We start from the raw sequence: 27,570 nt of genomic DNA on the forward strand, positions 1-27,570 counted from the left end.
AAAAAAGAAGACAGAAAAAAAAAAACTGGCTGCGTTTTCCGTAATCATCTGTCATGATTCCAGTTCGTCATCACCTCTTCACGAAGCGCCAAAACATGAAAAGTGTCCCGTTGTCTACTCGACTCTTCGTCAAAGCGGCCTTGGGCGGAAGGGTAAACGTCGGTTTGAACTGAGCGGTAAAATAGAAGTTGACAGGGATACGAAGGTAGGTTATTTGTCAGATTTATGAATGCGTGCGCTGAATAAAATAACGCCGGTTTCTGCTGATGATAATGTAAAGGGAATTCGCATTACATAAGTGGCTGACGGCGACGCGTTTAGCTCAAAAGTGCAAGGTCCGATTGTCCAGTTTGTAGGGTTTGGCGCTTGGAGCATTTATATTTCGCACACCAAGTTTAATCGCATACGGATGGATCAGCGCCATGTGTCACAAGACCGGACGTTTGCGCAAACTTTCAGCGTAATCTGAATTTATAACAACATCAGGTCATTCGCGCCACGTTTAATCATACACCGAGTAATCGGCGCCGTTTCATAAGACCCGAGGCTTGCGCGAACTCTTGACGTAATCTGAATTTATACCGATTCCAGGTCATCCGCTCTAATCCGGTGATAAAAACCGCCTTGTTTCGAGCGAGCGCATTGTTTATTCAAACGCCGTAGTTGTTAACGTCGCCCCCTTCAACCAAGGAATCACCGTCGAGTGTTGACACCGCGGCCGCTTGTTTTCAATGCCGACATTCTTCGGCCTACCGCCGGTGTTTTATCGTTCACATTCCTAGGGCCATTCCGCGCAAACCACCTCGGCCTGTCTAGTGTGAAAACAACATTTCCCCCGTCTCTCGACCTTTCTCTCTACACCAGCACGGCACAACACGCGTTTGCGGAAGGGCGGTGTTTTGCGGCATATATACTACAGCTCCGCAGACTAAATGTCCCGCGAGTATGGCCCTTACCTCGTCTCTTTTGTTTTTGTTCGTTCGTTGTTGACGGATGTCGATGGCCGAACAGAATGGAACATCGCCGTCGCTATCTAAACCATCCGCTTTCCCGGCCGTTGCCTTATCCAAGCCGAACCGCTGAGCCTGTCGGGAAGGCGGTGTCTTGTCCGATAATAATGCGGCCTTTGGAAAACCGCTCACTCGCGCAGTCCACCTTCGAAGCTCACTGGCTATCCGATACTTGTATGCGTGACGGGTTATGTTCTTGAGGAACACATTTCGGTCAGTACGCCCGTAGCGTGCTCACATCGCCCTCTCATTCTAGATAGGGTTGTCGCTCCCTTTCTTATCACCCTACTTTCTTTCCCTACCGCACTGCTTGTTCTGGGTGGAGAGTTCGAACTTTGCCTCTTGTCCATGTTTCGTATCTCTGGGCGCGCGTCTCAGGGCATTATCTACGCGGGGCGCATACAGCGCGATGTCTGCGGCGAGCTGTTTTGCGCCTGCGACTTGGGGAGAGCCCTTGATGCTCTCGAGACATCACTGAGTTGTCGCAGTCGCCGATATCGCTGCGGCGACAGCGGTTGTGCTTGTGTGTACGCGGTCGCGGTGCTGCACACGTCCCCGACCGATCGGGCTTACTCGAAGTTCGTCTTAGAGGACTCGGCGTCGGCACTGCTGACGGCCCTTCAAACTGGGGCAGTGTCGTCTTCAACAGCCCCTACGGAAGATCTGTAATCGGAGAAGCGTTCGAATCGCCGTGACTGTACGAGCCTTGTGAGTGTGTGAGAGTTACTGCTGTGCGTGATACGTTTATATGATCTGAACTTGCCGGCTAGGCTTTCGTCTCTGCCGACTGCCACGCTTGTTCTACAATTGACACCCCATGTCCGACCAGGCGCTAACCTGTCCACGTACTTAACTCGCACAACGTCTGTACTCGACCACGGAGAAAGAAGGATCTCACTGCGTGGTTGATCGCCACATCGTCACCGTTCGTAGTTTTTGAGTTGAAAAGCACGGGCCAATGACTCGAGACTCCGGGACTCGCGAAGAACAGCAGCCCGCTGCGGTTGTCGCAAGCATGGCTTCGAAGAAGAAGGCTGTCACCTTTGATGACGTACGTAGCATTTTCTTCGACTGCCGTTGGCTTCTGTGCTGGAGGAACGTTGTCTTTGTGAGTCTCAGCGGGGCTAGTTGATTGATGACAGTGCTTAGCAAGCCGCGCTTAAATACTCGGATAAGGCGTCGTGTCATCTGGTCTCTCTGTCTTCGCCTTGTCTGAACATTTCAGCCGGTTTTAGGAAAGTCGGTGCCATTCGTCAGACCCTTGAGTTCGATACTGTCAACGCCTTGTTGTGTCTGTTAGACATGTAAAAGATTAAGGATATCATTGTGTACAGTCAGCAAGTAATGAAAATACGTGTGTGACAAAGTGGACCTGAGGCTACTTAGTAGACATCGGTCATACTACCTCCGAGCTGTAATACCGAAACCCGTGCTTTCAAATTCACATTTTTAGTTCGCTTATCTTTCGTGGCTGACGAGCATTATCTTTTGCTGCTGTACGATGCTAAACAGGTTAGCGGGCTCTAATGGGGTTTCGGTGTTTGAACACAAAATTCGCGCAGTTTAAATTACGAAATTGTTGAAAACGCAATTTACGCTGGACTTCCGATTTCATAGTACGCTTCGTTCGCATTAGACTTTGTAACGGTGATAATGAGGGGAAAATTTAGTCTCCGAACAAACGAACTTGCACTAGAATTGATGCAAAGCTGTACGCAGAAAAAAACAATTAATTTCTAGGCCAATCCTTGTGACGGAATTGACCAGAAGGATAGAGGATACCGAAGGTATATTTTATTCGCCTGTTCGGAACAGTTCCAGGGCTGCTTTGGCAATGGAAATTTTATATAAACGAAATTCGGAGCTACTCCGGCACATTTTTGGGCAGTTCAGAATGGGGAAATCGGAAAGATCTCAAATCAAACTGACGTACACTTTAGGGTGTCTTTGTGGGGACGACGAATGGCACCGCTTTGTGCGTGTTTGCCAGAGACCAACACTTGAGTTCGTAACAGTGAGGAACAGATAAGCGCTCTCACCGAGCATAAGCGGGTCAGTGAACGCTGAGCCCCGCATTTCCTTGTTGTAACTCAGAGTGCAACGTATGAACTCCGAGCAGTTGTTATTCATTGCCAATTTGCATGCCAGGGACCTGTTCAAGCGTGTGAAAAAGCTTGTAACTCGTGCTCAGTAGCATTGCTCACTCTACGGTGTATCAGGTTACGCAGGTTTATGGCATTCCGTGTTTTGCATTGTTTCTTTCGGCCTGATGCGGAGTGTGCCAGTGATCGTTGTGTTCAGCGTTTATTTCGCCATGAACAGTGGTTGAAGTAAGCACGGAACGCTGAACATGATCAGCAACAATCTTAGCACTCAACGCCCTGATTCGCAACTTGATTTGCAATTTAAGTGGCAGTAACAAGCCATGGGTACGTAACTGCTTGATTAGAGAATATTAGTAGACTCCTGTTAAGACGGAACTCGAGAGGCCGTAAAAGTTTGTTCGTATTATCAGAAATTCGTCTTAATCGGATTGTTTTTTGCATTGTGGGCGCTACAAGAGAGCAAAAATGTTGGTCGTCTTAACCATAGTGTTCGTCTTAACTGGGTTCCTCTTAACGGGAATCTGCTATAGTTTAGTGAAAGTGCGTTATTGTAGGATTTCAAGTTTTACAAAGTGTGTCCGCAGCATTCGCTTGGAGAAGTCCTGTTTACGCCAAGACTGCGCGCTATCGAGGAGATTATTGTCAACACGCTTACCTATACCTCAGCTTTTCGTATTTCCCGCCCTCGGCGTTTGGTGAGAGATACAGTAAACCATCATTGTAACGAAGCTATCGGAGTAAGAAACTGACTTCGTTATAAGCGCTACTTCGTTCAAGGCGAGGATGATTTACTAGCTATTTTACAAAGGTGACTAATTACTAAAATGATTTACTGATATACTGGTTCTTTGTGGGGATTTCCTGTAGAAAGAGAAACGAACTATAGCAGGATGACGGTTGTAGAAAGCTACCGTTCGGAGCATTCGCTTCTATTTTCCACTGAAGCGTGTGCCCCTCGCTTCCCGGGTAGCTGCAGATCTCTTTCTCGGCAATACACGGCTTTCCCGACTGCTTGTATTGTGTGTCTGCTATACGGTGTTTACGTGCACTTGTGTGTTTGTTGTGTCCGCCGTTTTTGTGTTACGCATCCCGGAGAAACTGGAGACGCGCGTGTCGGTGTGGCGTCATATTTACTTGTACGACGATTCGCGGCCGTACTGCTTACGTAGTAAATGTCCGCGAAAAAGTGCGGTGTAGCGTTCATGAAAAGCATTCGCAGCGAGCACATCTCACTCACTTTGCTTATTAGCGCGTCCAGTGTAAGGTGTTCTGCTCGTTGGATGGTCAGACCCGGATTACGTTGAGCGAAAATTCGCGCAAGTCCGAAGCGCTCTCGCACTAAACGACAGATTTAGTAAAAGAAATGAATGAATGAATGAATGAATGAATGAATGAATGAATGAATGAATGAATGAATGAATGAATGAATGAATGAATTTTTAAGCAGGGCGCTATGGCCTAACATAGAAGGGGTACATGAAGGGAGAGGAGGACCGTTCACACTTCCATGTGTAAGTTAATCCCATGAGATGTGCCTCCTTGGCGAAGTAACATGTAGTCATGGACATGAAACGCGATCACAAAAATATGAGCCATAACACACAAATAGCGCGTTTTCTTTCCTTGCAAGTCAAACTGGCCCGTGGCTTAATTACAGTAGCAAAGCTCGGAAATGCGGCTTTCAGAGCGTACCAATAGTGCGCCATTATTTGACCTCCACACACACTTTTTTTTTATCTTGCGGGTTGTGGTTCATATTTATGACTGTACACCATACACCCCGCGCCCAGTGAAACGCACACTTCCAATTTTACTGTCTTATCCTCAACCGTGCGTTCCTCACGTCTGTTCCCACTTCTCGCTTCGTTACTCAGTTTCTGTTCTGTTACTGAGGCGTCTAAGATTATACGTTAATCGCCCTCCGCGTTACACATCCCTGTCCCTCCCCACTTTTCATCATTAAATTATTGGTTATGCCCGGGTACGATAAAAAAAACCATCACGAATGATCGGTTTTAGAGAGAAAAGCTGTCTTATTTTCGTTCACCTTTGCAAGGTGTTGCAAAACAGGTTTCGTTGAAGACCAGAATGTGCATTTCTGCCATTTTTGTTCTATAAAAAAGATAACGAGAGAGACATTTCCAGAGTAGAAAAAACAAGACCACTGCAAAGGGGACTGGACGGGCGCAGTCCTGTCCCCTTTGCAGTGGTCTTGTCTTTGACGCGCAATTTTTTTCTACTCTGTAAATGCAATACCAACTAGCTTCACAACGCGCTGTACAGAGAGATTTTTTTTTTTAACCGAAGGCACTCAGCGACTACGCGCATTTCTGTCGCCAATGGTGTAGTCGTGCTTGATATCAACGGAAAGCAGTCTTTTTTACTGCTGTTGTTATTATTACGCTGTCGCAGAAGTACCGTTGCGTAATCGGCCATAGCAAAGCAGGTGGTCGCCGAGCTGCATTGCGCAGTGATAGGTTATCCTCCTGGATCGGCTGATCTGGCGAGCAAGTAGGAAAAGTACCCATCGGAGAGCAAACTATGTTGATATATATATAGGCGTGCAGGGCTCCGCGATTCGGCGTTGGATGTGCGGTCTTTTTGGCTGGGGGAAAACCTTGGCGAGTTGCACAATCGCCCTTCATTACTCTGGCGTTTGAGTTTGTAGGCGCCACGAAATAAGTGGCCTTGTGGTGCCTTTATTAGAGATGTAAGTATGCGTAGAATCTTGAGGGGGCGTGAAAACAAAAAGTATTTTTTTTTCATGTTATTTCTGAAAAAAATGAAAAATTGAAAAAAAGGAAAAACTCTGCACCGATCTATCAATATTTGACATACTTCTTAAGGCGAAATCCTTAAATGTCTCATTAAACGCGAAAAGTGACCGTAGTTGCTGGCAACAACAGGAATGAAACCGAATCACGGCCGCTGTAAAACAAAATCAGTAAAGAAATATATACATGGAAGTATATACATGGAATTGGATATGAATCCGGGTCGTCAAGAGCCGAAACCAAATGTGGTATCTCCAGCCCTAACGCTGTACCGTGCCGGGATTGAATGCTTAAGAATTATCCGTATGCGTGCCGCATGGAACGTGATGGCACCGCGAACACGATGCAGCAGTGAAGATGTCTTCAATAATCGCTGGCTTTCGCCTTCAAATCACTTAAGAGATTAAAGTGTCGAATAATTTTTTGTCGTTAACACTGAAAATAATATAATTGTTACATGCCGCATCACAAAAGTCCCAGCAGATCTTCCGCTCTCAGAATCTCCACGCAATGTCAAGTCAAGGCATTGTTTTGAGAAAGCGTGTCCCACACTGCATATTGGTCGCATCAAAACAAATTTTTCCGGAGAAGCTGTTTTTTTTTTTTTCAACCGCTCATATCTCTAGCCCTTATTTCTGTGTGCGGTGTGTCGTAGCCAGCTCGGCGTTTTTACGGATTACTCTTAAGTATTTTGTTTTTGGGTCGGGGCACGTCGTCGGCAGAGTGCGCTTTGCGGTAAAGCCAACTGTCTGGTGGATGCTCTGCAGCTCCAGATCTAATGCATACTTGAAACAAGACAAACGCGCAAAAAAAAAAAAACACGAATAAAAGAAGCAACAAATACGACAGATAAAGCGCCACTTCCAAGTGAAGTTCATTGTAAAAAAAAAACTGTATTTATAGCCGCAGCACACATGACATCACTAATCATTTTCTTGTTCCCTTCCATGAATTCAGTATCTCTCGGTCTAATAAGATAATGTTTTATCTAAGATGAATGTTAATCTAATATAGGTAAACGTGTTGGAACAAATGATTGTGCGATTTAGTGCTGAGATGACGCTATCATCACTCCGAGTGCCATTCACTTGTCACAGTAGTACTTCGTACAGTTGTAAACGATTCTGAATTTTCGTCTGCTGTCATTGCATGGGCTAGCTTTTGCGGAAGGAGTGCGATTACGGGAAACGGATGTAAGTAGGGTTTTATCGGAATTATCTCAAAATAGAATTACGGTGGACTGCGGGTACAAAGATCCACACAACCGCGGGGAGTATTATTTCAGCAGGTATCACGCACAAGTATCATTCAGAGCTTCAATACAAATAACGTGAATCAGCGCATTGAAGCAGCGCCCGGCGCAAAGTTTAAGTTCAGTTTTCACACACCTCACAGGTACAGAGGAAAAGCTCGTTTCGGGCAAACTTCGCACAGTGAAATCAATACACAACGCTGTGTATTGAAACGTCAAAAAACGAAGATCGAATCAAACTTGACGAGTGTTTTGTCTGCGTATTATGTTTTATAAGTCACACTGCAAAACGAAAAAACCGTTTTCCGCTCCATTTAAAAGACAACTCTGCTGGAAAAAGAAAAAAAAAAACCATGGGGGAAGTGAAAAAGGTAGTCTGTTCTGATAAGTTTATTCGAATCAGTTTCCCAATTTCAAAAACAAAACAAAAGACAACGGAATATTGCGGCTACGAGCATAAAACGTTAGGCAAGATTCACAATTTGTTTAGTTTTTTCTTCATTTCCCTTAAAACAAACCACATTCTGGCGGTCATCTTACGCTCGCCCCAATCGAAAGGGAAGAAGGAAAATGAATATTACGGCTATTTATTTCGTTCTAATCAATACCCAGAACCGAGCGGGTGTAGCGAACGACCGAAGTGGTCACGGCAGGCAGCCGATGTTTTCGCGCATTAACAGCGCCTTATGAGGCGAGTTCTTCAGGGTAACGCGTCGAATGTGATTTATTGGAGCACTGATTCGTCTTTGTGGCAGCGTGTCAGGGGCCCAACCCGTTCGGTAATGAACTTGTCGCTTCCACGTTTTTTTTTTGTATGCTCGCTTTGTTATCTTTATATCTTTCGGACTAATCACTAATTGATTTGTTTCTGCCCGACCGGGCTTTAGTGCTGGAACGTAATTACTGCGGAGCGAGAATGGGATTATGGTTGGAAGCGAGTGCAGGTCGACTAATGGTCCCCCTTTGTGTGTTACAACCTGATTTGGCGTTTGCAGGCGGGTTCTGTTTATCCTATGGTTGGATGACGCCGACTAGATCACTCTTTCCTTTCTGTCCGGGTGGTAATGAATATCGAGCCACTTGGGAAAGCAAATGGCAGAGAGAGAGAGAGAGAGAGAGAGAGAGAGAGAGAGAGAGAGAGAGAGAGAGAGAGAGAGAGAGAGAGAGAGAGAGAGAGAGAGAGAGAGAGAGAGAGAGAGAGAGAGAGAGAGAGTTGAATGGTGCCGGGGCATAGAAAGAGCAACTGAAGATAAAAAAGCAGAAATAGAATGAGCGAATTCAATCGTAATGCTGTCGGCGAAACTCAGTCGACATCGCAATAACAGCTATTAGAATCTAGGAACTACTTAGACCTTGAGTGGTTAGCAGTAACGTGCAAAAACTTGCGTACAAGTCGACCAAACCATTGCAGTTTTGCGCGCGCGCTGCATGCTCGGACGAGTAAGCGCTACTCTTAGTGAAGAAACAAACCATACGTTTGTATGCAGTCTCGCAACTTGTTTAATTAAAGTGTTATCCCCATATACAGACAAGCGATATAGTAGTGCGGAGTACAATAATCGCGCGGCAAGGGATAAACGAGAAATCGACTTCCGCGAGTCACCACGAACCATTCGTTTTTTTCGTCGGCATTGCGACTTTTCTTAGTGCTATTGTCAGCGCGCTGGAACATTGATCGCGTGTCTCCGAGAGCACGGCGAATGCCTGGATCGCCTGCCTCGCACTCTTGGCCCAATAACTTGCCAGCACAGTATAAGTACTACTTCTTTAATGACATGAAATATCCGTGTTATGTGTTTTTTTTTCCGCTGTTATGGGTGCCTAGCTACCAGCCCACTAATCATAAAATGGCACATTATACGGTCGGTCGCTGCGTAAATAATTATTTACAGCCTCGTTTGTTTGTGTCAGTTTCGGTTTCCACTAAATGAACACCGAGGCGGCTGCCATGACAGGAGGGCGCTCGTGACGTCACCGTTCTTGTCGCACCACTGCCGGTGCGGCAGTGGTTAGACAAGAACGGTGACGTCACGACAAGATCCACCACTGCCAGACCGGCAGTGGTCTCTACTATCTGCACACGCCCGGGTGCACATGGCGAAGCAGCGCGCGCCAACCGCAGCCAGCACAGCCAGCGCGTTTTTCTACGTCATGGGAGCGCTGACGTCGGCAGTTTGGGGCCAGGAGGAGCAGATGACGTCATGCTGATGCCGACTGCAATAGGGTATCCGTCCTGAGCTTTCTGGTGCTCGCAAAGTTAAAGTGGATTTAAATTATATTCTACGCAACGGTTATTATTGAAACTTGCTGGGAGGTATACGTCCATACACAAAGGGAGCCTTTTACTTAGTTATATCAGCTTTAAAATTTTGTCTCAGTACTACTTTAAAAGTCTCGCACACGAGCCTTTGCGAGCTCACCGCCTCCATCCACTGAGCCCCAAATGAAAAAAAAAAAAAAAAAAAGGAGGGTACGCACTATTGTGGAAATGTACAGTTTTTAAACGCGAGGATTCTTTGATGTCTTTTTTGTGGGCTGTCGCTTCATTTTCGTCATCATTCGGGAACGGGCTGTCTTCTTTGCCCCGTGGGAGGCTGCTGATGAGCAGATATCGATCTGTAGAGAAATGGGAATTTCCGTCTTGTCCTTTCTGGTTGGTCCTTATGAAGATTGACTTTTGTTTTTCTTATTATTCCGCTTTCCGTTTTGCCGCTGGATACGGCGCGGCAGTAAGGGGCGCCGGTTCGCCCTATATAGATCTCGGTTCTAGAGACGCTATACGGGGAGAGTTCACACCTTTAAGGTAGTATTGTTTGTTTTTCAATCGAAAAGCGCGCGGGTTTCTCTCTCTGTCATTTCTCGTCATTTTTACCTCGTAGCGCTCACTTTGGCTCCGCCGAACCCCGCCGACATATCGAAAACTCATCAGGCGCGATCAATCGAACGCACGCAGGTCGAAGTTTAGCTGCTGCCTGCTGGCGCAGCCAACGTCGATGGTTGGAAGAGGGGGCGTCGTGCGAATCTAGTTTTCGCGTTCCCGACATCCATTTTTCTCCAATTTTTGGTCCGTCATGATGACGAAGGGGAGGGGAGATGCGTGCCCCTTTCTGTGGGTTGTTGTTTTTTACCCTGTGGGGCTGTCGTAAGACGTGCATTGGAGTTAGTCATGTGACACTTCCTCCGGGCGATCTTTTATATCAAAGCAATGCATGGCTCATTGAGTTTACAAACTTTACCATCCCATGCTGAAGGAAGTTGGAAGAAGCGCGAAAGCTTTATCACATCAAAATTGCGCCAAAAGTGCGTCAATACCTTGGGCGCTAAAAGAACGCCCAACCTTCGATGAAAGTGCGTCTAATTGATCGTCAAACCTTCTAAGACCCAAACGAAAGAATGAACCCATGCGTACATTTTCGCGCAGTAAGTACACTCATATGCGAACGATCTAAATGTGTACTGATACGTGGTTTATGAGGGAACTGCATACTATTGTACTCCTTCATGATCGGTGCGTGTATTGCCTTATATAGAACCGTTCTCTTCCCGCAATTTTCAAGTAACCGTTTCGAGGCAATGGAATCCCGGTTTCACGCACGTGCCGTGTGTCCACGGATCTTATCATAGCTTTTCGGTCGACCTACCGGTCAATTGGAAACGAGTTAGTTTTTTTACAGGGCGCCATTGGTCTAACTAAGAAAGCTTTCGCTTTAAAAACCCGGCGACGGCGTGTGTAGCTCTCTCCAGAATCCCCATTGCCTGTGGCGCGTTCCACGGCGCGCGCTTCAGAAATAAAAGGCGTAGAAAAAAAAAAGCGCGCGCGCATGCGCAGAGCTAAATCGGTTTAGGGCTAAGCCAGTTTTGTTCGCGCACACGGTGCGCCGATCTTAGTACTGCTGCCGCGGCTGTTATTTTTTTTTTCTTTTTGGTATTGGTCAGCAGTACTTAATAGGCTAGGTGTGATCACGTGGTTCACTAGGCTGATGGAATCGACTTGCTTGTGAGCAACCGTGTATACAAAATTCAACTGTCGCCCGGTTGAGCGGAAGTCCGAGCTGTCATTGGCTCAACCGCCGTTGAGACTGCCCTGTAACACAGAGTTTCCTACTAATATATACTAGAGGGAAGTCTGGCGCTGCAATAGCGGGCCGCCGTGGGCATCTAGCATCTAGCTCCATTCTAGCATCTAGCACCATTGCATCTAGCGACGTTCCTCGCCTACTTGGCTTGGCTGGCCACAACGCTTCTTTTTTTTTTTTCTTTTTTTTTTGTCTCGAAGCTAAAACCAACAAAAAAGGGTAACATCGTTGTTTTGTTCATCTTGCATGAAGAATCTAAATAATCCCTGACAAATAAACCTTTTTGAAGCTTCAAATTTATAATAACAGAACAGATTTGATTAATCTTGTGGAGTAATATCGTTACTTCTTTACAGCCAGAGGCAACTTTTCAGCCTGTTCATGAGGCCAACGACAAGTGGAGCGTCCTTGTTCGGTACATGACGGAACGCTCGCTGAAGCGCGGCTCGCCTAAACAGTGGCGCCAGATTTCCCTCTATTATATATCAGTATGAAACTCTAGGCCCTGTAACAGGGCTAGTTAACTCGGTGTGAGCTTGTCTTGTAAATACTTCAATTCCTCGCTCAAGCTGACGGGAAAATTTATACGTCGACGTATCTCAATGAAGCGTGAGGGGATAACACGCACACATTCGCGCACGCATGCACGCACTGCTGCATTTTTCGAACGGCCCGCCAACCAGCGCCTATCTATCGAAGCTTCGCGGTACAGTTAAGTTTTCAGGGAGAGGGCAAGGAGCGGGGGACGGAGAAGCATTATTTACATCCTCGTTAGCTATGTAAATGTTTTGTTCCTCCTTCGAATAAACTTGTTATCGCCGTTACAAGAGGGCATTTTGGAGTACACCAGATGGCATTTCCTGCAAAGGGTGTACACGAACCGTGGTTGAATGGAATCGATGAATGACGCAAAGCACTTCGATTTGCGCGGGTGCAGTGAACGTTGTGGATGTCAGGCCGTACTCAGTCATTTTCGGAACGGTTTTATAATGTCGATAGCTTGCACACGCCAAGCCTTGAATACTAACTGAAGGGGAAAGCTTTGCAGACATCTCAGTGTCTTTTGTGTGCTTAGCTGTCGTATGCTGTTGCCGGCCGAGTTGCACCTGATGGCTTGTCTCTGTAGTGATAGAACCTGGTGGAACCATCGCTCTCCTCACTTCAGTAATGAGCGCGAAGTATGTTTCTTAAGTTCAGTGCTGATTGCGTCAGGCAACTTTGCGGAACACTGGAGCGAATGAGTCAGAAAAGCGTGTTGTAAAGAGCTGGAAGTGTAAAATGTCAGCGTTTTGACGCAGCATTAAATTATAGGATTTACTTGGAGGTCTTCGTGCAAGTGTTACCGTTTAACGGGAGCATGCCGGTGTGTCTGGTTACTGTTTTCGCTGAAGTAATTAACCGTGCAGGTTCTTGCTCAACCCCCGTTTTATAGAAAGACCTCCTCAACGGCGCTACACTTTTTTTACAGCGTACCTCTTATGTCTCAATACCGCTTCGTGAATCAAATCGGTATCGAGTCCCACGGCACAGCGCCATGCCTTCGATTAACATTATCTCTAAAGTTGTCTGTCCTAATAGTAGCACGGCTGCTCCTTTATGCGTCGTTATATTGTTGTGTGAAAGATTCCGCTTACCCATACACTATCGCTTCGTTTTATTGTTCGTGCTGGCTCCTAAAGCCTCTTTTCTTTGCATTACAATAAGCGAGCAAATGTCATGATAATGGGAGGGAAATATGCCGAACGAATTCGCAACAAAACTTATTGCTTGTTGGGCAATTTTCTCTCGGATTTTTTGTTCAGACGCGAGGTTTCGAATCGATGACGTCCCCGCATATACCACGTGCTGGCAATGGAGCTGTTTTGCTTCCATCACCGTTTGCTTTCCAGCAAACGACGCCCCTATTCGACGTCTACTTCCTTTCACACAGCGCCATCTTTATATTTTTTCTTGTTTCGCTTTCGCTTTGAACGCGAAGATCTTTTCCTCGCGGTCGGAATCAATAGACCGCGGTTGCTTTTTGTATAAACAGCGCCGCGCTTACGGCCGCGTGCAGCTCCAATTAGAAAAAGGTTTTGGAGGCGTCTCGTGTGTTCCTTTGTAATGTTTCCTGAAAAGAGCCGAATGTATTCAGCTCCTCGCTAAGCTGGAGTCAGAAAATAAAAAGGATACTCACACCACAGCAGATCTTGGCGCGCATACCCGTGCCAAAAAGATCGATGGGCATCATAACCGCACGGATTGTTTCGGAAGGTGTCAAGCAAAAAAAAAAAAAAAATATATATATATATATATATATATAGTAAAAAATGGGTATAGCTTCTAACAAAATTGGTAATTGGTCGACGTTTCGGTCGGATGCCGACCTTTATCAAGACAACATTGCATATTGATAACAAATACAGAATGTTGTCTTAATAAAGGTCGGCATCCGACCGAAACGTCGACCAATTACCAATTTTGTTAGAAGCTATACCCATTTTTTACTAGTTGTTGCGGCAACCTAAGACAGCCCTTCTCGCAATCAATCTATATATATATATATATATATATGTAGCGAATCAGAATAGGAAATGAGGGGCTCGTTGAAAATAACACAGAAATAAGGGATGGCAGTCGAGAAAACCTCGGAAAGCAAAGGGGAGGATGTGGTAGATCATTGAAACAGATTAAGAATTTGGAAAGAAAGAAAGAAAGTGAAGAAAAAATTCTTAATCTGTTTCAATGATCTACCACATCCTCCCCTTTGCTTTCCGAGGTTTTCTCGACTGCCATCCCTTATTTCTATATATATATATATATATATATATATATATATAGAGAGAGAGAGAGAGAGAGAGAGAGAGAGAGAGAGAGAGAGAGAGAGAGAGAGACAGTGTGAGTGAGTGAGTGAGTGAGAGAATCAGAGCACCAATACAGGCACTAAAGCAAGGTCAACCGCCCTGACATTCGCATCTCCTCCCCTTTCCTACGCTCCCATTATGCCCTTGGGACGTGGCGGGCCCCTTTTCCGATCGATGACACATTTCCCCCTTGCGTCCGCCGACTGGCGCGCGCATTCTGCGCTTGGCCCGCCCAACTTGGCAGACTTACTTCGCAGGCTAGTTTCCCCCGTTGTTAAGAACGCAAATGTGTGCAGCCTTGAGCAAAAGTTTGCGGACCACGAAAATGGCAATTTTAGGTTATTTTTTTCCCACGGTAGCAGCCCACAACTGGTGTTCGCGTGAGAAGTATAATTACTAAAGTATTGAAAAATACCGCACATAATACCCCGGGATGCCGTGTTGTATACTTGTGTTGTATACAGGATGCCGTGTTGTAAAGCTGTATACTTACATCACAGCGTGGCGTCATCAAAATGTGCTGACGCTGGCGTCTGTAACAACCTCTGTGGAAATTGCAAAGACAAACACAAAGAAATTTAACAAAACTGTCTCAGCACGCTCAAAATAATAAAGGAGGTGTTACATTTTAAGATGTCACAATATTAAGAGAGGTGGTATACAATATTAAAAGAGATGTTACATTTAACAACAAGAACGGTCGTGTGCTCGCTGCAGTGACAGGCAGCAGCTTTCAACTGCGGCACCTCCGCGAATGTAAGCATTCCGGGGGTGACGCCTGCTGTTTATCCATTTTGTTTATAAACACGGGGTAGGTACGTAGCCCGTACTCGATCAATTCGCTTCCGGGTTAGCGCACCGGTCTGATCGATTTTCGCAGCGTGCTTTTGCGACCATTATCGCTAACGGGTGGTTGGGATTTGCGCATGCGCGAATGCCGTGAGGGCTGCTGGGGCATCCACCGGGGGGTGACTGTGATCCGCCCTCAAAGTCATCGCCGTCTATATTTCTGGCACACGTGTAAGCCTTACGCTGAAAAATCTTGCGACATTCGCTTCGCTGTGGTATTTAAGCAGTAAGAGATAACCCGGCAAGTTGGCACAGGTTTAAGTTTGGAAAAGGCCGTGTGTGGAGTGCCGTGCGACGGTATTATAAGCACTCCACTATATCGACGTCCACCGGCGTTTTGTAAAAAAAAAATTCTGCGCTTGGCACTACATCGCTCTAGATATAACGTATAGTTAGGCAATCTAACCAACACGTAACATAACATGACCTAACGCACACAGAGAAATCATTTAAAACAACAAAGCTCACCTAGGCCGTCAAAATTGTAGTTCAATTTAAAAGGAACAAAAATAATCGAAGGAAGAGCCGGTTTCGAACCACCGTCCTTGGGATTTAGGATCTAAGACGGATTTTCTACACTACGATGACAGACGCTTTAGCCGACGATAGCCTAGTTTTGAATATTCAAATGTCGTCGGACGGCAGTCTAGACGCTGCGTTTGGAAAAAAAAAAAGTGCGAATATTTTTGCAAACGCTGTACCTTTATACAATAATAGTAAATCGAACTCGTCGTTTTGAGATAAAGTCGTTAATTTCGTGGACTAACTTCCGCCTGCCTCTTTGGCGGGTGCATACGGGTGCAAAGAAACGATAGCCTGCCAGCAAATAGAAGCGATAGCGTATCGCGCTACCGATAGCGCTGTTCATATATCCCCTACGGTGGAGCACTTGGCCCCGGCACCGAACGAGCGCTTGCAAAGGTTACGTGCTCCATTTACATCTCTCTCTGCACACGGAAATATGCAGTCAAACTTGAAAGATAAGCATTTATAGCTCCAGGTACTTGTATGATAGCTGGGTTTATTTCTTCATCATTGTGCACGTGATGGCCGCAGCTGGACCTCGACGCAATGGCTATCTTTTGGCAGAGGAGTCGCGCGCTCCGACTCGGGTAGGCAGCAAATTTCAACGGAAGACAGAGCATGATTCTAATAAAAACTACATTAATATGTTCATACTGGTCTTTTTACAAAAGCAGGAAAGAAAGAGTAGAAAACAGTCCCCCCCCCCCCCCTTTCTGTTTTTGTGTACAAGTGGACGGAGAGATGAACGGCAACACGAAATGTAAACGCGATTAAAATCATGGTGGATCGAACTTTCAGCAAACAAACAAACAAACAAGCGTATAACTACGCCTAACAAACTAACACGAACCAAAAAGGAGAATTTGCTAATAAGCACAGCCCTCAAAGTAAAAAAAAAAAGAACATGAAGAAGGATCGAATGGGATTCCTGTTCCAGACTCTCGGAACTTTCTCGGATTTTATCGAGCGTCCACCATCTTGGTAAACAGTCGCCACTCATTCGCTCTCTAGTTTTTTGAAGATTGAGATTGGCGACGTCCGCGCTGTATGCGGGTACCTAATGAGCCGGCATTCAGTCGCGCACGCATCTCATTTTTCTCGCTCTTCGGAGATGTCGCGAGCTTTTGTGCTTTATCGACGCGCGTCCGAACGAGACGAGGCGTGCGTATACGGGCGGCTCACGTGGACGTCTTCGAATCACGGCGCACGACGCGTACATTATCTGCCCTTCGCCTCGAGTTCCGTCCCATTGTGCTCCATCTCCACCCCGAGCTCTGTATACCTGTTTTCTTTTTGTCCGTACTTCCGAGCTTCCTTGGACCCCATATTGTTCTTCTCGTCGCGATCTATCTGGAAATCGAAGCAGCGGCTGCTGTTGTGGGGAAAGAGAGAGATAAAGAGGGAGCGAGGGGGGTCTGTAGCTGTCACTGGAACGTTCGCCATAAATATGACCGTGGGCATCGATTAGCCGGGCGGAGAGGGAGTGGCAGCGAGCAGCTCACGGATAATTGGAGCAGACCTCCCTGCCGCGCTTGATTTTCGTTCCATCTGGCTGTGACGCGAAGCAGCGGGTGTCCATGTCTCTTTCGTTCTGCTTTGAATCTCCCGCCACCAATCCCCCCCTTTCTTCTCAGCCGGAAGGCTTTCTTTATTGAGGCGGGGTGGGGTGTCGCAGAGTGTTCTATGCTGTACTTGGTTATTGCCTGGCCGACGCGAGATTTTAATTTATTCGTTGTGGAATCCCACGAAAAACGTTTTACGCGTACTAACTGTGCCTTACTGTACGTATGGTACAGCAAACTTTCGTTACAACGAAGTTGTGTGGTCAGAAAATGGGCTTCGTTATAAGCGATAATCCGTTAAAAACGGGCATCATTTCCTCGCTGTGCGTTGCAGTGGATACCATGTAACACTTCGAATTAAGCGATATTTCGAACAAAGCAATTTCGTTATAACGCGGCAGTCCGTCCAGCTCATCGGTCTTCATCTCGATAACGCAGTGACCGATACCTAATTGCACCAAGATAGAAAGCTGGGCGCGTTGGTATTGGTTCATGGTGATAGAAAAATTCAGTTGTGAGTGCCGCGCTGTGTCTGTTACCTTCCTCGTCCTTTCTTTCTAATGCTTTCTTTCTAACTGAGAATTTTATATTCGTGCAGTAGCGACTTGGGACTGTAAAGTGCAAGAAAAAAAAAATGTCCGTGTTGGGTATGGCAACAGCTATTCAATTCGGATCACTCGCTTTATATTTTAATGGACTACCGGACGGCCGATAATGGACTTGCAACGGTTTATCCGCACTCATTGATAGGCTGTTGCTTGCGGGGAAGGGGGCTTGCATGTCAGGCTGCAAATATTTAACGACGCTTGCTACAGTGTAATGGAAATGCCGCTAGACTGGTGTAGCCGCGCATGCGTTATAGCGTCTTAGCACGGGCACGTCGTATCTGCTTGCCTTTATACCGGGCCACCACTATTTTCCGAGAATTGCTAACGAAGAGCTTAGAGTCCTGGGGCGAGGCTATTCTATGTTTATGCTGTTAACTTTCACTATGAAGAGGGAAGGTCACTGTATTTTGTAGGAGCTTTTGGTGTTTGTATTAGTGCATTTTTTTTTGCTTTATTTTGTGAAGGCAGTTTAGGCCGTGTTGCGTGGATCGGGAAAGCCGGCGTCTTGGCATTGCTGTCGCCCGAGATGGGATTTGTCCTACGGTTGCGTATAGGAATTGGAAAGATTACGGGATGCTTGTTGTGTGGAATAGCCGAAACTGTGTCGTCGAGGTCTTGTTAAAAGTGTTTGGTGGATATTTAGTTTCTATTCTCTCTGTATTTCGCGTTTGACTTAGTAGAGTAAATGTGTTAGTGCTCCAACAGGCTTACATGGAGTGAGAGGGTGAGTGAGTGAACGAGGCAGCAAGTGAGTGAGTGAGTGAGTGAGTGATGACAGCAAGTCAATGCGTGGGTGAGTGAGTGGCGGAGTGAGTGAGCGGGTGAAGGTTGGAGTGAGTGAGTGAGTGAGTCGAGGAGGGAGTGAGGGAAGGAATGACTAATTGACTGACTGACTGACTGACTGACTGAGTGGCGCGCGCGTGACGCAGATAGAGAGAGAGAGAGAGAGAGAGAGAGAGAGAGAGAGAGAGAGAGAGAGAGAGAGAGAGAGAGAGAGAGAGAGAGAGAGAGAGAGAGAGAGTTTTGATGCGTGGACGTCATTCCTTACGTGATGTATATGTCAGGTCACTGTGTTTCCGTGCATTGTGATTCGTCCTGTCAAGCATTTGACTGTCGGCGTACAGACCGCTTTGTGCCAGACGCCAGCTGCAGTGCCGAGAAATACGTCTGCACTGAGACGAGGTTAATCAAACACTCGTTAATCAAAGTTGACTGTATATACGAACGGTTCGCGCATACCTGTCAATTGTTCCTGCTTCTACCTTTTTCTCTACAGCTTATGGAATCATGTGGTACAGTCCGCAGTTTCCCCGAATCACAGATAGTGGTCCTGGACTCACCGCTTAAGCACGCTATCCCAGCTTCAGGTGTTAAGCGACTCCTGCCGCAGCACAAGATTAATGAGGGCCATTCGTTCAACCCCCCCCCCCCCCTTCTCTCCAGTCCACGAGACCGTATCGCCACCCGTTTCTCCGTTCAGAGTGTCACGAGACCAGTCATTGTAACGGCGGGGAGGGGGGAGTGGCGGATTTATCACGCGGGCCTCTGATGCTAAAATAAATTTGTCTCCTCCAGCTCCACCCTTCTCCGTATTTCTGCCCCGCGCCCTATTTTTAGGGACCCCGCGGTCTCGGTGATTGCGCGGTGTCCGGGCGGACTTGGCAGGTATGCACCCGGACGCGGTTATCGTGTATCGTATACAAAAAAAGACAGCGCTGAGTTGTTTGCAAACACTTTCTGCAGATATCTTTCACGTCACCGCGCGCCCGTGAGGATTAGTTAGGACTCTTATTGTGACGGCAGTGAGGGGACACGTGCGTATGAAATGGCGAATGATAATTTCAGCTCGTGGACACAGCAACACAATACAGGAGTCCACCCCACCTGGATAGCCGCGTTGATTATGCGGGGCAGCCCGTCTACCACAGTATTTGTATATTTCAGAAAAAAAAAAGTTTCCTTGCTATTTGGTTAACCGTACGGTTGAATGGTCTGAAGGGAGGAACAAGATTTACTCTGAAGTTTCGGCCGGGGAACAGGCCCGTCTCGAAGATCGTCCAGAAAGGCTGGTTCCCTAACCGAAACGTCAGTAAATCCGGGTCGTAACGAAATCTATTTATTCTAACTCTCGCTTTACGGAAATGTTTTTCGCGGTCTTTTGTGGAGCGCATATAGAGGAGATCGTGCTTGCTTTTAATGAAACACCGGTTATAACGAAGTCAGTTTACTGTAAGTAGAATAAACGTCACCCTCCCTGGCTACGCTTTGTCATTAATTTTTATTTCGCGTCCTAGAAACACGCTGTCCTGCTAGCTCTTGTTGCGTCGTCGACGTCGACGCCACCTGCTGCTATTGCGGCGAGCGGTTTTCCGGTGACGGAGTGTGTAGCCCACGTGTGTTGTGTGGGGGATTGGCCGCAGTGGCTGAGGAGCGACGACGGGCGGTACGCCGTGCTACAGGATGTCCTGGTCGCCAGCGACGACGAGTGTGAGTGAACGGCGCCACGTTTGTTTTTGTTCTGTTTCGTTTTGGTCCCTTCTATTTTTTCTCCGTGTTTATATAGAGCTGAGAGTTCTCGGTTTAGGCCGAAAAGTGAATACGGACAAAATTCGTGCCGTATTTATTTTGGCGCGTGTCTGCTTTTAAATTAAAGAAAAAAAGAACTGATTATTACTATACTCCATAATACGAGATTTGTGCGCAGCGCGAACTGCACTCTTCTTTGTCTAGGCGCATATCTGCTGCGTCTGAAGAAGTGATCGCGTTATCAGCGAACGCAGGGCGGCGCACTCTACTCAGCCGTTATCTCGCAGCGTGTCACCGCCGCCGAGCATGTTGTAGCGAATCGTGTTTAAACCTCCCGCGTTAATGTCAGAGTGGTTCGGATGAGTTACGAACGGGGGAGGAGCTTCGTGAAAGTGTGAGAGGGAGGCAGTGAGAGTGATGACGCCATAGCAGCGCGTGTCGCCCTCCCCCTCACGCTTTCGCCAGACGCTCCTCCTCCGTTTTCTTTCTGCCTTCGGTGTCTCGTTCGCTCGCTCGGTTACGTGGACATCGCCGCCGCGCCGCGAAACCACGGTACCGCGCGCCAAAGTGCTCCGCACTAAAAGGTCGGTTTAAAGAGTTGGGAGCGCTAGGACGCTAGTAACGTTCCCACAACCGAAAGAGTCGACTGATTTCGGCGTCTTGAACGCTTCGCCTTAGAAATATTGTCAACTCCGGCGTTCCATTTTGCTCGCGCCGTAAGGTTCGTTAAAATCCGTTGAACAAACTCAGAACAGAAAGTACTCATCCTCGACTTGAAGCTTATAAAATAAACAGAGACTGTTTTATAACTCTCTCCAGTGGTCATCTGGTACACAGTGTTACACCGTTCACTTCGCAAGCTTTGCTTCTCTTTTTTTTTTCTCTCTTTCGAAACTCTGTCGGACAGTCGTCCCATAACGCATCACCATCTTCATCCCTTTTTCGCTACACCAAACAATCCTTCCCGTAACCCCGCTTCTTTTATAACCAAATCAGCGCGTTTACGGCGATCGTTTTTATTCCTGTCGCACGACGTGGCTGCTCGTGCGGGTAAATTTAATTTGGGATTGCCAGCCTGCCTTCGCGAAGCTGCCTTCCAACATATGACTTTTCCAGCAAAGTTAAACAATGAGACGTGGCGCCGCCTTGGACAATCGAAATACGCGGGCCCGACTAAGCCCATATTTTTCTGCTTACCGGGGTTAAGCGCGTATTAACCTTTTCTGCTCCTAACGGATCGCGCCGCATTTTAAAGAGTCCGGGTGTTTCTTTGACCAAGTTATTATCCCAGTAGGTATTTTATAGATATTGTTTTTATCGCTGCCTCCCAAATTTTAGGTCGACCCAGTTATGATCCCGGGCAGGTATTTTATAGGCATTTCTTGTCGATTGCTTGTCTTTTTCTTCTGCTCCTTACAATTAATCTTTCCCGTTTTTTACTTATTGTTTTGTTTTCGGATTGCTCAATCATTCGCGGCACCTTAAAGGGCTGGGATTAGGTTTGGCGCCCGGCTGCACCGTTTTAACGAGCGTACCCCCTTCAGAATTGAAAAACATTTAAAAAAAATTGTCTAATCATAGAAACAAAATGCGGAAAGGAAATAAAATAGCTACAAAATTTAAGAAAAACAAGAGGGGGAAAGCAACGTGACGGGGTAGGGCAGGATTTGTCTTTCTCGCGCCCTTTTTTTTAAACACGAAAGCGTTTTATTTCGGGATACACAAAGATTTCAATTACGTCATATCCGTCTCGGAAACGACGCCAGTTCAACGAAGCAAGCTGCCTGTAAAGGGTGTACCCCTGCACACAGGGTGTTCTCTCGGGGAAGCAACCTCTAGTACTAAAGGGTACGTTGTACTAAGCGTTGTTTTTGTTTTCTGGTTTTATATTTCAACACGAAAGTGTCTTATGCCGGGGTACACAAAGATTTCACTGACGTCATATCCGTCACGGAAATGACGCTATAGTACACCTTTCCCGAAGCGACCCGCCAGCAGGACGCCGCTCACCAAGCACATCCACAAGACAGCCGTCGACCCGCAAATCATGCTCAGCCGCAGATTTCGCGGGACATTTCACTTTCGTGTTTTACCGAATCGTACGACAGAGGATTTAACCACAGTTTTTTTTTTCTTTTTGCAGAGGATTGCTGTAAGGGCAAAGCAACTCCACGCGAGTTACGATAGTTCGTCAAAGGGTGAACCCGCATACCGGGATATACCGCGCCGGTTCTTGTTCTTCTATAAAAGCCTGCCTGGCTGGTTCGGAGTTCAATAAGGAGGGCTGTACTAATGCGGGCGCTTTTACAGTTGATTAAACCAATATTTGGTTTTGTCCGGTTCTTCCTATGGAATTCAAGATAAAAAACCGGAACGGAAATTTTTAACCATTCAGACGGTGAAAGCTGGGCTAAAAAGATTTGCCCGGAGGAACGCGTGTTGTTGCTTCGTGGCTGCTGCCTATACGAGTAACAGTGTGCAGGCACGCATACGAAGATAACACACAATGCAAAAATAAAAGAGGATCAGATCTAGTTTCAAAAATTGAAAGCGCAGCTACGGTTCTCAGTCAAGTAGATCACCAGTGACGAGGTGATGGAAGAGCGCGTTTGGTCCTGTCGATCTGCGGGGGAACGTTGTATGGTTAAACATCTTTTTCTTATTTTCGTTTTTGTTTGTGTTAGTAACGTCCAGCTCCTTGTTTTTTTTTTTGTTATACTTTGTCCATCCACGTCGTGCGTAAGTGGGGCTTGAGCCGCTGTTGGGTAGAATTTCTCGATCCCTGCTTCCGCATACCAAACCTGCAGATTCCTGTTTTTTGATCCGCAGGCATTTTGGTGGTACAACTTCCGCATGAAATCTTGCGTCTGTAACGCGACGCGAAGCTCTGGTTAGAGACGAGTAAGGTCTGTAGAAAAGTTTAATAAAAGGCCACAAAGCCTTCATTTCTCGATTTATGCCTTCATGCGATGTCCCTACAAAATGTCCCTCCCGCAGTGAATTTATGTGCAGTAAAGTGAAGTGACTTTTTAGGAACACATGGGTTTTTAAGGAGATATCTATAGTTCATCTCACAAGCTACCTGCAGCACTGTGGAGGCTACATTGTTGTCCCCCTCAGGGCGCCTAACTCACCGCGAAGGAAGCGACAAAAGGCGCTGGGGCCGTGCGGTGCCACTTGCCGAGAGGGGAGAAGGGAGTGTCCTTTCAGGACCCCCTTCACGGCGGTTTAGGCGCCCTCAGTGGGCGCACTATTGATAACAATGTAGCCTCCACAGTGCTGCAGGTAGCTTGTGAGATGAACTATAGTGAAAGGTCCATAGTAGCTCAACATCTTTACAAGACCGCAGACCTTGCCCCTGCAAAAATGTCACCACAGCAATATATTTGCCTGCAACAGTGTGCAGAATTTAAATTGGTTGAATGTGTAGCTTGGTCTTTGTAAAGTTGGCTTGGTCTTTGTAAACTTGGTGAACTTGGTCTTTGTAAAGTTGGCTTTCCTTGTTGCTTTCGCGTACTGCAATGAAGCCAACTTATGCGAAACAGCCCCGAAGGGAGGCGAGAAAAAGTCTGAACAAAAACTAAAGATATGAACAAAAGGCTCGCGACAGAAAATAGGCCACGTAAGAAACCCGAGAGGAGTCTGCGTAAGTGGGACGGATGCAAACAGAATGCTTGCATGATCGTTCGTTCAATCAATCAATCAATCAATCAATCAATCAATCAATCAATCAATCAATCAATCAATCAATCAATCAATCAATCAATCAATCAATCAATCAATCAATCAATCAAAGTTCTTATTGTACAGGACATAAATACATCCAGAAATTTGTCATAGAGTTTACGATTCTTAGCGCCACTTGCGGAACACCCGTCCTGTATATATGTGAAGTTACCAAGAACGAACGAATGCCGAGCCAGCAAGAAAGAGGACAGCGTGTCTTTTTTGCTGGCAGAAACGTTCCAGGTGCTGCGCCCTGCTCGCTACGTGTAAAGGTGTCTGGTCAGGCACAGATAAGGCAGGGCCATCAGTTGATCGTGTAATGAAGCGCCGTGTCAAACCCAGCTTAAATGCGAAAAGTTAGCGTCGTTTCTAATTAATTTTTCTGTAAGTAGTGAATTATAGCATAATTTTCTTACGCGTCGTTTGTCATCTTTAAATAGTGTAGCCGTGGTGGAATTATGCGCGGTATGAATCTTCGTGCTAATTCGTATATGCATAACCATATTTGACGTACCTATAACCAATTGGTAAACTAAGGATTACCAATAATCACTGACCGCATGCACCTCGGTGTCGCACTAATCTGGAGATTACCCCAAAAAACGCGCACCGTTGTCCAGTTTTTAAGCTATATAGGGAAAACCACTCAAATACATGTACAAATGCCGAAACTACTTTTGGCGCGGTAGTAAAGACGGATATAAATTAAATGAGCCGCGTGCGTTCGGTGAAAGGCGCTGGAGAAAAGACGTCCTATAACTAATGCAAGTGGCTGTATGTTATTTTTAGACAGAATACATTAAACTGTGCTGATACGGGGATTTCCTTCCATTTTAAACGAACCCTAACGACCTCTCCGAGTAAGCGTCCTATTCCCTTGCGGCTGGGGATATCAATTACCTCAATGTTATCGCTACGGGAACTCGTGCACAAAACGGAGGAAAGGCTCAGCTCTAATATGTATGCAAACAGCTGCTCGAACTAAGCTAAAAAAGACCCTTTCCCGTGTACAGGCCCCCTCCGCGTTTTCGTTTATTTTGTTTAATAAATCGAAGAAATTACTTTGTATCACGTTCCGCTGCTGGTTTAAGCATTCGCAGCGCTCTAAGCCCTGGACGCTAGATAAGTAAACACAAGCAATAACCTCCGCCACCCTTCGCATTGGGGCTAGCATCGTATGGTCCTCATATATATATATATATATATATATATATATATATATACAAGGATAGTAGAGACAGAGACAAACGAGAAAGACGTAGAAAATCTATTTTCTACGTCTTTCTCTTTGTCTGTCTCTACTAACCTTATTTTTTCGCGCTTTGTGTGAGTTTTTATCTTTGCAGACTATATATACAGTCAAACCCGGCTATAACGAACCCGGATAGAGCGAATTATGCTGTATATCGAACAAAAATATTTCAGTTTACGAAATACATGGGAAACATATTCCTTATAACGAAGTTCACATCCAATTTATCGAACTCTGCGTGCCTAGAATGTACGCAGAAATGCACGGTCTCAGAGCGGCGATTGAGATGTGGATTGGCCGCGACCACAGAGCAAGAGCCGGGACTGGGACATTGCGCCTTGCCCGGACCGACGTGACGGCCGACACTTTCCTTAACTATTTCCGACGCGTGGGACTTACGACGGAACCCGCACAGTCAGCGAGTCCAGACTAAGACAGCAGCATCGGTGAACTGTGGGAAGAGTTCGCCAACGTTGCCGATGCTGTGGCGAGTGAAAGCCGTCCGATGCTTAGAGCAAAGCGCTTTCGGTAGTCGATGTGCTGCGCTAATGCTTCTTTGATTTTGGAGAACGCAGACTCGTACTGCTGCAAATAATGTTTCGTGTAGAGAATGCTTTGCTAGTTGTAGCCGCCAAAACCAAAGTGAAAACAAAAATCACCGCTTTTTTTTTTTTGCAAATATGCAGTTAGGGCGGAAAGAAGCTTTATTAATTGCAATAAATGAATTATTTTGGGTAAGGTTAATGGCTACTTCACTGTGTTCGTTTCTCTATGCGGGGATGGTGGAGTTGAGGAGGGGGGGGGGCTACCGCGCAATGCGAATTCATAACAATATGGGTTCGGCTATATCGAACTATTGGATATATCGAACAAATCGCGGTGCATATTGCAGTTCGCTATAAACGGGTTCGACTATATATATATATATATATATATATATATATATATATATATATATATATATATATATATATATATATATATATATATATATATATATATATATATATATATATATATATATATATATATATATATATATATATATATATATATATATATACACGCGTGTTTTGTTCTCGTTTCTGTAGAACGGGGTGGGGGGCGTGACTCGTCTTTTATGCATAACGTCCTGCCTTGTGGTTGTATTTTTTTTTTCAGTCGTTTATCGTTATCGTTATATGTCGGCAGTTAGGCGTAGCCCACCGTTCTTTTTCTCGCATTTTTTTCCCCCTTCGACTTGCCGCGCGTTCGGCCGCATGCTCACAATTTGAGGCGCCGAGCGTGAAATCGAAACGCGGTTAGCCATTCTAAAGAGCTTTGGCAAACGGCTGGCTCAGCAATTTGCAAGGTTGCAATCTTGTTTCGTTCTCCGTGCTTCGCACCCCCTCCCCGTCCGTTCTTTCTTGTCGCTCCGCGTTGCACGGTGAATACGTCGTTGAATTCAGGGCACGTCAAGCGAAGAGAGAGGACGAGAAACGCTGAGGTGGGCGCTTCTTCGTGTTTCCGCTAAGGAGCTTCCCCCTCGTTCCCATAGGCCGTCGGCTGCCGGCATGTGCATGTGTCAGGTTGTGAGCGTTTTACTGAAGGTAAAAAACCGTTACGCGAGTCATCGTCAACGACACGTGCTGTTCCGTGTCTAATATCGTTTTCGATCCTGCTTTCGATGTGATTTTCTTGTAAACGTCGATGTAGCCCCCTCGCGCCATCCGCCTCTGTTTGTTTGTTGATGTTGTTTTTGTTATTTACGTTTTTTTTTTAAGTTTCCTTTACGTTTAATTGCGGCAGACATAAGGGCGGGTCTGATGCGCTGCTGGTGGTGTGTAGCACGCGCGTACACCAAGTTGATGTATTTTTTTTATCTCGTTGCGCCTTCTTCCGGTGTGCATGTGTGCCCAAAGTAGCACGACACCTACGGAAGTGGTAGGCCGGTGCACCATGAAACGTTCAGTCGAGTAAATATTCCAATCAGTCAATGAATCAGTTAGAAGCGACGAAAAACGTACTCGCGCGGACGAACAAAACTTAAAATAGTGAACGTCGCTCGCCGGCGCAGAATACAAACGTTGAGAGCATATACCGCTGCAATAACAACAATAGGATTGACAAGAAAGGCCCCTTTGTGCAGGCGTGTAGTTTGTGTTTCAAAAAGAAAAACTGGAACCCTAATCAATTTTTGCGGTTATTAAAGCCAGTTTCGCCTCACATCAGTGAATCCAGCCAATCAGTAATCAGCGTATAGTTAACTTCAGTAGCGCGTAATTCCAATAAATAAAAACTTCTGGCGATACTGCGATTCTCCGCGTTGTGGGCGTCCTTCAATGTTTTTTACAGTAGTCGGAAGGCGATGAAGTACGACTTCAGAGGTCCCGCAACCCTGAAGTATTCGGCTGGTTCATTTCGACTGATGGCGTCGTTCCCGCACCGCTCCGCAGCTGCAGCGTATTGGGGGAACCGACTCT

General features: G+C 46.2%; 1 protein-coding gene and 1 long non-coding RNA gene across 7 annotated transcripts in view; one reads left to right on the top strand and one right to left on the bottom strand.

Annotated features, from left to right (window-relative positions):
- LOC144159361 (adenosylhomocysteinase-like 1) overlaps positions 1-27,570 on the top strand; it is a 267,623-nt gene that overhangs the window by 103,097 nt on the left and 136,956 nt on the right. Inside the window, exons 1-2 of one of the 6 annotated variants that reach the window (XM_077690790.1) lie at positions 1,865-2,061; positions 20,025-20,091. The exons of the other annotated variants lie outside the window; for them this stretch is intronic. Of the exons in view, the coding sequence (XP_077546916.1) occupies positions 1,969-2,061; positions 20,025-20,091 (160 nt within the window). The 5' untranslated portion in view covers positions 1,865-1,968. Of the gene's footprint in view, positions 1-1,864; positions 2,062-20,024; positions 20,092-27,570 lie in introns of those variants that run through there. 6 annotated transcript variants of the gene reach the window in all.
- Positions 1-27,570, bottom strand: part of LOC144159364 (uncharacterized) — a 149,421-nt gene that overhangs the window by 82,924 nt on the left and 38,927 nt on the right. The window lies entirely within an intron of this gene.

Source organism: Haemaphysalis longicornis, unplaced genomic scaffold, assembly GCF_048455015.1.
Source record: "Haemaphysalis longicornis isolate Haplotype H1 unplaced genomic scaffold, Haemaphysalis longicornis Haplotype H1 scaffold_10, whole genome shotgun sequence".
In the NCBI taxonomy this organism is placed as follows: Eukaryota; Metazoa; Arthropoda; class Arachnida; order Ixodida; family Ixodidae; genus Haemaphysalis; species Haemaphysalis longicornis.